Below are 9,963 nucleotides of genomic sequence, written 5' to 3'. Positions count from 1 at the left end.
AATTAATGATAAAATTAAATCAAATTTAAAATTAAACAAATTGAAACCATTGCATTCTCATTATGGGCCTGACCCATAATTATCTAAATTATATCGGAAAATAGAATGGATCACATGAAAATTTGAGAGCCTGACCCATATTCGAGGGATGAGAGAAGTCGGAAAATAGAGAAGAAAAGAACATATTTTTTTTGGTTTGGTGGGGTTCATGCATATAAAGTTGTGTGTAGTAATAGCAGATAGGCTCAAATTTTGACACAATTTAAGGGCAAATAAGTAAATGCACGAGAAAATTGACAGCGGAAGTTGTTTAAACGTTGACCACAAAACACAGAGGTCATTTGGGTACTTTCTACAGTTCAGGGGAGTTTTTATGGCAGACGTTGTAGTATACTTGCATTTCTATATAAATATTCAACAAAAATGTTATAAAAATATTTAACGATTAAATGAGCTTTCGATAAGTATATAAGGCTTTTTTGGTCATAAATCGACAAGAAATAACTTATCTAAAACAAGTCACTAAAATATAGGAATATAGATATTTATCTATTAAGTAACCATCATTTCAAATAAATCAAACCCCAAGGATTCTTTTTAGCCTTACTTTACTTTAAGCCTTGCTTTCATTCATGTCTTTTTACACATAATAACATTAGAACATTGTAAAATCGATTGAATACTCAATGTTTCCAGGATCGTGAGTCCACCTCGTTCTTCTGCTTCAATTAAATACACAAAACACCCAACTGCAGATAAAAAAACAGACGACTTCCTCGAATCAACCCCACGATGGATTAAAAAGCAACCACACAAGGAATTTAATCTTTCCTACAACAAACTTACCTTCTGTTATCAGCAATCCAATTCTTGCGACCTCATCGCGAACAACATTATCCGCAGAATGTGAACAAAGATTACACGGCAACATATTTAAAAGTGCCAAAAGACACGTTACTAATCGTCAGTGTTCTCAAGACAGAATATATAAAAGAAATTTGATTGAAGCAAAAGGGAAGGAGAAGAATACTCGTTTTTGGCTCTGTTTCTCTTTTTTTCTAGCTTTTCTGCGGAACAAACAATCTTTCGCTTTGCTTTCTCCATAAAGTTATCCAGAAGTAGGGAAATGCACGATTTTCTTTATGATGTTACATAACCAATGAAATTGCTATGAGTACAGATTTTGCTTGGCATATTATCAGGCAAGCCGAACATTGATCAAATGAGAGCCAAAATGAAACAAGGATTCACTTAAGCAGCAGAACGAGCGAAAATACGACAAGTGTGAAAGAACATAACAAAAGCAAAAAAAAAAAGGGATTTCGACAATATTAATGAACATAAAGGTTTTGGTGCTTAATAAACCGATCGTTTTCAAAAAAATTTACACAAATTGGAATTTCCAGCAATGCAGAGATATTCATCATCATATAAAACATTATACAATAGAGATAGTAGATGGGAGAAGGCAAATACACCAATAAAGTTAAAACTGAACTGAAATTTTGATTACAAAATATGGAAAGTTTGTAAGAGACAAATAACAAGATTGGCAGTGTACCTTTCTTGAACACGGGACAAATACGAAAATCTGTCGATGAAAAACTAATTCGAACTCCTATTAATGCCAACTTGTAGCCCTCAATTCGAGTGCTTGCATACTGCAGTGACATCTTAGATGAATGTCATAAAGGTCAGTAAACTAAAGCTAAGGGTAGATGAAAATATCTTCACTGTGGTAAACTGGCGTAAAAAGAAGTCATACAAATGTGTCACCAAGATAGGGAAGCTACAATAAAACCAGGCATGAATGCTAATCCTCAGTTACACCCAGAAGATCAGAGTTAATATTTACCTCCATGGTGCTACACTTCAGCCAAATTCTTCAACTGAAAAGCAAAGCATGCCGATCCGCTTTACACCCACATCTCTTGCAAACACAATATAAGGATTAAGAGCTATAGAACTAAGAACATGAAAGTAGACCGTACAAGACTATTGTGATATTCCAAATAAAATTCAATAATGTTACAAGGCTGTTATGAAATATGTTACATGCACAGAACAATTAGAAACAATTCCATAATAGGAGGTGCTTTATCCCACACCTTTTTCAGGGAAGAAGTATAAAAAGATGGACTCCTATTGTCAGCAAAGTCCAAGAAGAGAAGGCGACATGATTCACGAGTAGAGGCCTAGAAATGTTTGTCCACCTAATAATTCATCCAAGTTGCCTGCTAAAAAAACAACACAATTTGATAGTCTCGATACAATGTTTGCAACTTCTTATCTGCCCACGGGCTCACCTCCATCATGTCTATTTCAGTTATGCTACTGACCAAAAAGACCACCAGAGCCTAATCCGCCTTGCTGTAACTCCTTTCTTCGTTGCTCTTCTAACGGGTCAGGACTCTTCATTACTCTTCGTAAACGCCTGAAATCACATTAAAAACAAAGAATTTTAACACCGGAAACTTTGAAATTGCCAGTGCATAAAATTTCTTTAGCAAGAAAATCACCTGTCTTGGGCATGCTGGGCAGGAAAAGTAGGCATAAACTCCTTAGACTTGGGAAGCGGAACTTCACTGAACCATTCATGGTTGAGAGCCGCTTCAGCGGTAATTCGCTGCATAATTACAAATGAATATTTAGACTATCAACAAAAGAAATTTAATTTTAAAAAGCATGTAATGAACTTCAAGAATACCTTATCGGGATCGTAAGTTAGAAGCTTGTTCAAGAGATCAAATCCAGCATCAGAAAGTACGGGTGAACCAATAAAAGATGTTGCTGGAAATTTCCTACGCAATTGATTGTACCTGAAATAGATGCAAGTGGTCAGAAGCAACAAACATTTTACTCAAGTAACTGGCAGTAACCAATTGAGGACAGAAAGCCACACCAGAATCACCCAAAGCTGGAAGCCTGGGAAGACAGTGGCAAAAAGAAGAGAACATAAATCTTGATATCAACTTAGAGAATGACTGCATATAAAAGATATTGATACTTACTGATGCTTGACAAAGTTCACCTTGACTCCAGGGAGTTTTGAAAATCCTGGCCAAATTGTATCATTTGGAGTGCCGAGGATCTTAAATATCTGCAATTTCATTCCAAACAGAAGCAGAAGAGAAGAAATTAGATTATACAGGAAAGGTAAAATACACAGGAAAGGTAAAATACACAGGAGCTAGAGTTAAAGAAATATTTACCTTGTCCAGCTGATCAAACTCTGTCTTCCCATTGAACAATGGTGCCTTTGATAAAAGCTCACCCATAATGCATCCTAGGGACCACATATCAATCGCTGTGGAATATTGTTTTGCTCCTAAAAGAAGCTCCGGTGCCCTGCAAGTGAAATTACGATTTGAGTTTCCTAATTAAGCCAGACGAGATTAAGAAAAAAAGCACTGGAATAAAAATGCTAAAAAACATATGCATAAAGCAACAATCCTCACCTGTACCATAGTGTAACCACCAAATGAGTATATGGTTTGAGTGGACTCCCATATTGTCGAGCCAGACCGAAGTCACAGATCTTCAACTCACCTCGATTATTTAGAAGCAAATTTGAAGTCTTTAAATCTCGGTGAAGCACCCAATTGTCGTGAAGATATTTGACACCTCTTAAAAGCTGGAGCATGAGACATTTAACTTCACTTTGACTAAACGGCTGTTTCATGCTCTCCATCAACGCCTTAAGATCATGTTCCATGTACTCCATGACCATAAATATGCTGTCAAGACTGCTTCCCACAACTACTTCTTTGACATCCACAATGGAGGGATGGTCAAAAGAAAGAAGAATGTTTATCTCCCGGAGTGCAGTCAAAGGAAAACCTTCTCTTTCTTTCTCCATCTTGACCTTCTTCAGAGCAACAATTTCTCCACTCTTCTTATCCCTGGCTCTATAGACAACCCCATAAGTGCCTTCATCTATCTTGTTGAGTCGCTCGAACTCATCAACACTTCTGCAACCCTGAAGCATATTAACACTCCTTTGTGGGGGTTGTGTCTCTGGTGTACCAGGAGGACCATCATCATCCTCAGACTCTGTTCCAGACTGGCTAGCACTATTACCATCATTATTGCGATCAGAATCTATCTCCATGCAGTCATTATTGTCTTCATTATTGTCATCTTTTCCATGAGAACTATCTCTACTGGAAGACCTACGACGTTCATCCGACCCAGAGCAGATCCCCCTATTCCCTTCAGAACCTTCTCTTTTGACCTCCCCAACTTCAGGACTTATTGACTTACTACTTCCCCTCACGTCAGCTAACTCGGAACCAGACCTCCTCTTCAGTTTTCTCGCATCTTCATAATCAGAAATCTCACCTTCATCAGACGGAGAATCAACATCATTAGACCAGCGAGATGATATTATGGTTCGAGTATGTACATAATCATCTGTGTACACCACCTCTCCTCCCATGTTTTTCACCGATTGTTCTTCAGCATGCAAAGAAGATGTTTCAACACGAAATTCAGAAAAACCAGGTATAACGTCAGCTTTAGAAGATGGTTCTGCTTCTACATTAACACTATCAGCTGCAGGAAAAGTACGTAAGTTCCTAGCTGGACTATGTTTTGGGTTAGGTGCTTTGTGATTAGAATTGACCAATGGAGGTGATGGAAGTACCTTAGTGTTACCCAAAGTACTCCTACTTTTGATTGCTTTGCTTACCTCCCTATCTTCTCTATCCCAAACAATCGGAGAAAATTTCCGCTTCTTATTCTGCACAGGAGATAACTGATTACCATTTCCCATCATTTTAACCTCGGCCTCGCCATTAGCTTGAGTTTCCGAATCAATTGCCTCATCAGATCCATCACTAGAAAGCTCCCCAGGCTCTCGATCTACGGTGCACACTGCAACTCCACTCTTCCTCGCTCCACCACCACTACCTCCAGAATCACTTCGACTGGAAGTAGAGTGATATCCACCATTCACCACATTTCTTTCTTTGATATCCTTCTGTCGGACCCTATCCACACTGTCTCTACCGCGGCCCTGACTCCTCTCATATCCCCGTACCCCATTCCTAGGTTGTTGATGATCCCCTTTCACTTGCCCATTCTCTTTCTTCGAGATTCCAAATTCAGCTTCACGGTCCTTAAACTCTTTGTCTCTGTAACCGACATGCTTTCCAGCAGCCATAAATGTATAGCTGTTCGACTTTACGTAGAGACTAGAAATGGCAAAACCAAACCCTAACCAGCCAAAGGGACTATCTTGTGTTGGGATTTTAAACAAAAACCCCAAGTATATCTCTTTGAATTCAATCAATCCCCCCGCCAATGGAAAATAGAAAAATAAAAGTATAACTAACCCAAACCAATTTTTCTGTGTCGAAAATTGAAAACACAGATCTGAAACTACAGAGTATCTAAAATTAGAAAAAACGAGCGTCCAACCCCTCAACAAAATCTCTTATTTTTTTGTTAATTTTGTATAAATAAGAACAAAGCAGCAGAAATCCAACGAGAATTGCCGAAGGCAACAGAAAACCCTAGAAAAAAAATTAAATATTCAAGGTCGCCTTCGATCCGCCCACCTTCGGTGTGAAGAAATCAAGGAACGATGACTTACCGACGAAATGACCGGAGAATTATAGAGAGAGAATAAATAATCCCACGGTGGCGGCGAGTTGCTTCTGGAGAAGTAAACTAAGGCGGCGATGAGAGAAAGAGAGATTTAGAAAGATGAAAAATGAGGAGAGTCCCTTCCGCGTTGAAAAGAGCGCTTTGTGCGTATTTAATTAATTTTGGATTACTCCAAAAAATAATAATAAAATAATAATAATAATTTTGGGAAACGCGGGCTTTTGGGCTTCGGCTTAAAATCCTTACCATATATATTCCAAAGTATATATTATATTTTGATAAATTACAAACACCCTTCAGGTACGGTCAATTTACAAAAAACCCATCTTGTTGGATTATTACATCTACCCCTCAATTATATTTTTTTCTTACATCTCCACCCTTATGGTGTTAAACTCAACATAATCATCTAGATTTCGTGGAATGTAATCTACTTTGTACTCGTTTTGTGTAAAGATCATACAGTTTCTGATGCATCACAATCTGATATATACAAGCCAAAAAACACATATTATGATCATCTTGCTTCAAAATGTGGAGTTCGAATGGGATAAATGGGTACAAAAGTAATAATATTCTATATAATCTCGAAGATTCTACTAAATTTGAAACCGCAATGGTGGACGAGTAAGAAGATTTTATAGTTGAGGGATGGTTGTAATTACCCAAACAAGAGGGGAGTTTTTGTAATTTAACCATACCTCATGGGTGGTTGTAATTTACCCATTATATTATGTACTTGTCCAAAAACTAATTTGTCAATTATTTTCCTCATTAATGAAAAATATATATAATTTTTTTTTAACAAATTCCTATAATTATTGTCTAAAGTCTCGTTCGGCTACCTATATTGAGATTTTTAATGAGATTGAATTAGTTTTTTACCGACTAGCTAATTGCATTATTTTGCCACTTATTTGCCTCTTTAATGAAAAGTAATTATTTTTGTTTAACAAATTCGTATAGTTAATGTCTAAAGCCTCGTTCGGCTACACTTATATTGAACTCATTTAAATTAAATGAGATTGAAATAATTATGTACCGAGTAGCTAATTTTATTATTAGCATTAGCAGAGTTAGAATTTTATGTCATGACTTATAAGGTGGTTATATGCACTGAAATTACAAAAAATTATATGAAATAATAAGAATTTGCGAATATTTAGTTACTTAAATTATATTTGGCATTGAATTTGTTAAATTATGCTATTATATGTGATTTGTTTACGGATAAAATTGTGTTTTTCTTTTTTTAATCATCCCTACAAGATTAATCACATTGAGGATTTGCTACTAATTTACCAAAATAGTTAGCATTTGAATGCCACTTATTTTTTTTTTTTTTTAATGTGTGCATTTATAGTTGAAGTTGTGAAAATTCCACTATTTTTCCATGGATTTAGAATTTAACAATTTAATTAACTCAGTCCTTTCTCCTTTGATAATACAACAATAAACACAATTAATAGAAAGAATACACACGTAGAATAATTAAACAAAGTTTAAAGTACACAATGTAAATGCTAATTCCAGCAAAATGAAGGCAACTTAAAGGAGAAAGAAGATGGAAGATGTCCAGTTCTTCTTATATAATTAGCTCTCTCACAAGTCTTTGCGGCTTTCTCGTCTAGCTTCGCCTCCGCATTCGCTCGTTTCTCCTCTGCTATTCTCCGGCTCGACGCTAACTTACTCTTGTACTTCTCTTGCGCTCGCGATTTCAGCCTCTCCGCCTTCACCTATAACCCCATTTATCGTAAATCACTAGCTCGTAATTTTCGTCCTATATGTAAACCGAAAAAACTAAATACCTCTACTTTTCGATTCACCATTTCGGCTTTTCTTTTCTGGTGATTTTCCCATGCCTGAATCTTCACCTCTTCCCTCTTGTACCTACATTTCAATTTAATATCACTAATTATTATAGACATTTTCTTGAACATAACCTTAATTAATTTTTGGTGTACTTGATAATTTATTTAAAAATTCGATTACCTTGCCATGTATTTAGCACGCTCGGCTTCATCCCAAGCCGCGGCTCGTTTTTCGAGTGGATTCATCTCGGTCGAACAATCAAGACCCTTCGGTTGATCAACAATCGAGTTTGCACCGCGGCTCGTTCCTTGATCGTTAATTGCATTTAATTGTGCACCATTATTCTCGATTAGATCACTCGCCACCACCGCCGGATTTCGACACGTCGTCGTCATCACGGGAGTGGACGGTCCAGATGAAACGGGGGTTCTCGACGGACTAATAGCCCTCACGGGAGTAGCTGATCTAGAAGGCTCTTGGCTTCCAATCGGTGTCATTTCCGTCCCCATATCCCTCAATAAAATCGGCGCCCTTTTCGCAAAACTAATAACCGAATTATTATTATTACTGTCACTATTACTATTACTATTACTGTTACTGCTTCTCCACATCGAATCTTCACAATCTACTACGTTCTTCGTCTCGACGACGTCGTCGCATTGGCTAATATCTACGACGTGCGATGGTATCAATCTCGTGTCGTCGGCGTTTGAGTTACGTGGCGACGCCTTATGGACCGGATTCTTTTGATCTCCTCTCGATAGATTCACTAGCCATTTCTGAGCATCGTCCCACTTGGACGGTGCCGGTTTCCCGAGAGCCGTTCGATGGTGGGGCCCGCGTTTCATCGTGGTGGCGCCCTTTTGGAACTCGAAAGCCGGACTTTCCGGTTGTGTAGTGGCGGCCGCGGCGGAGGCGGTGGTGGCATTGTTGGAGCACTCCTTGTCATCTATGGATCTCATTTTCTTTTTCTTGGAGGAAATGTGGTGCAGAGAATAAAGAGAAATGGAAATATGAGAAGTCTTTGAGGATGGCAGAGTAAATATATCAGAGGTTCAGATCCACACACACTAGTGGTGTAAAAAAGACTATAATATAGTTTGACACTTTGACATATTTATAGATGGTAAAAAGTAAAAAGCAAAAGAAGCATATGGGCAAAGATGCAGTAAAAAAAAAAAAAACATATACTGCATGTATGTTTTTTCCTAATCACCAAGTACTTCCTAGTACATTGACAGTAACACTAACTGCTGCCATTTACCAGTCAATATCTCTCTCTCTCTCTCTCTCTCTCTCTCTCTCTCTCTCTCTCTCTCTCTCTCTCTCTCTCTCTCTCTCTCTCTCTCTCTCTCTCTCTCTCTCTAACTATCTCTCTCATGAGGAATCCAATGGGGTAAGACATGTGGAGGATTTCAGAAGATGATAAATTTAAGGCTACAGATATTTGCAAGACGAAAATTACTAAGTGCAAGACCTTACTTCATGCAAGACCAAAATATAAATAAATTTACTAAGATCAAGACTGGAAATTACAAATATAACCCCAATAATAATTTAGATATTATTAATTTAAATTAAGTTAATTGCTATTGCAAGACCAAAAAAAAATACAAAAAAAAGAATAAAAAAAAAAAAAAAAGAAAAAAGAGAGGGAACTCACTCACCCAACAAAACACCAACATCTTCTTCTTCACCCTCATTTTACACATTTTTTTTCCACAAAAAAATCTTCCATATTCTCCAAAACCCTTATCACATAAAACCCTCAAATCTTACTAAAACTTGAAAAGAAGGACATTATGGATACACAAGACATGAATATGGAGGATTCTAAGGTCGAAAAACACAAAGAGGTAAGAAATATTGTACTTTGTGATCGTTTTTCTCGTTTTTCGCACCTCATTTCACGTACAAAAAAATCGACATGTACAGGTCGAAATATCAGCTTTATATCGACACTGCAGTGTCGAAAATGTCAAAATAATTCGACACCCATTAACTGTCGAATTATATTGAAATTATCGACATTCTGGTGTCGATATTAAGCGGATATTTCGACGCTAGTGTGTCGAATTATCACTTTACAATTGTGTAACCAATTTTCCGATTTTTCTTGCAGAGTTTTGTACCAGAAATTTGTTTAAACAATCGACACCAGTGTGTCGAAAATTTTCCAAAAAACCGACAAGTACAGGTCGATTTTTGTAAAACCGCAACTCCTTCAACATTAGTGCTACAATCGAACCCTAGAATCATCAACTATGTTCTAAAACGACTTGAATTCATTATTCTAACAATAAAATCATGTTTATCACATTTATTTCTCAAAAAAAAGTTAATTCAAAAAGTAATTTTTACTTGTTTTTCGTGAGATTGTTGCGGCGGGGTTGGGGCAACAACGGAGTTCAACGGCGACGGGCGACGGCGGTGGACTTCAACGGCGACGGCGACGGGGCGGCGGGCGACGGGGCGACGAACGGTTTTTTGCTGCAATTGATTTTTTTGTTTTCTTCAATCTTCCCTCCTCGTTTTGATTTT

The 9,963-nt window shown here is 37.3% G+C and overlaps 2 protein-coding genes across 17 annotated transcripts; both read right to left on the bottom strand.

Annotated features, from left to right (window-relative positions):
• Nucleotides 1-437: 437 nt before the first annotated feature.
• On the bottom strand, nucleotides 438-5,783 carry LOC105974693 (cyclin-dependent kinase G-2). 16 transcript variants are annotated; one of them, XR_016031331.1, is made up of 12 exons: nucleotides 3,459-5,773; nucleotides 3,213-3,348; nucleotides 3,012-3,100; nucleotides 2,903-2,925; nucleotides 2,708-2,819; nucleotides 2,520-2,626; nucleotides 2,307-2,434; nucleotides 2,109-2,234; nucleotides 1,856-1,930; nucleotides 1,562-1,673; nucleotides 847-1,138; nucleotides 438-749 (listed from the first exon to the last, which is right to left on the bottom strand). XR_016031331.1 is itself a non-coding variant. In XM_088818434.1 (7 exons), exons 1-6 carry the CDS (start codon nucleotides 5,162-5,164, stop codon nucleotides 2,332-2,334), a joined length of 2,253 nt encoding a protein of 750 aa, XP_088674560.1. In that variant the 5' UTR covers nucleotides 5,165-5,746; the 3' UTR covers nucleotides 1,982-2,234; nucleotides 2,307-2,331. The 16 variants fall into 16 exon arrangements, 2 of the variants coding, with proteins under 2 accessions (XP_088674560.1, XP_088674559.1); XR_016031329.1 differs by having other exon boundaries at nucleotides 1,562-1,661; XR_016031320.1 differs by lacking the exon at nucleotides 2,903-2,925 and having other exon boundaries at nucleotides 3,459-5,783.
• Nucleotides 5,784-7,008: 1,225 nt separating this feature from the next.
• Nucleotides 7,009-8,509, bottom strand: LOC105974626 (uncharacterized). Its single transcript, XM_012999742.2, has 3 exons — nucleotides 7,603-8,509; nucleotides 7,419-7,500; nucleotides 7,009-7,346 (listed from the first exon to the last, which is right to left on the bottom strand). The coding sequence occupies exons 1-3, from the start codon at nucleotides 8,382-8,384 to the stop codon at nucleotides 7,134-7,136; spliced, it is 1,077 nt and encodes a 358-aa protein (XP_012855196.2). The 5' UTR covers nucleotides 8,385-8,509; the 3' UTR covers nucleotides 7,009-7,133.
• Between the last annotated feature and the right edge of the window lie 1,454 nt (nucleotides 8,510-9,963).

This window comes from Erythranthe guttata, chromosome 5 (assembly GCF_056151865.1).
Source record: "Erythranthe guttata isolate IM_541 chromosome 5, IM_541, whole genome shotgun sequence".
NCBI lineage: Eukaryota > Viridiplantae > Streptophyta > Magnoliopsida > Lamiales > Phrymaceae > Erythranthe > Erythranthe guttata.
Note: the sequence above shows the minus strand (reverse complement) of the source record. Positions and strands in the feature narration are given on the sequence as shown.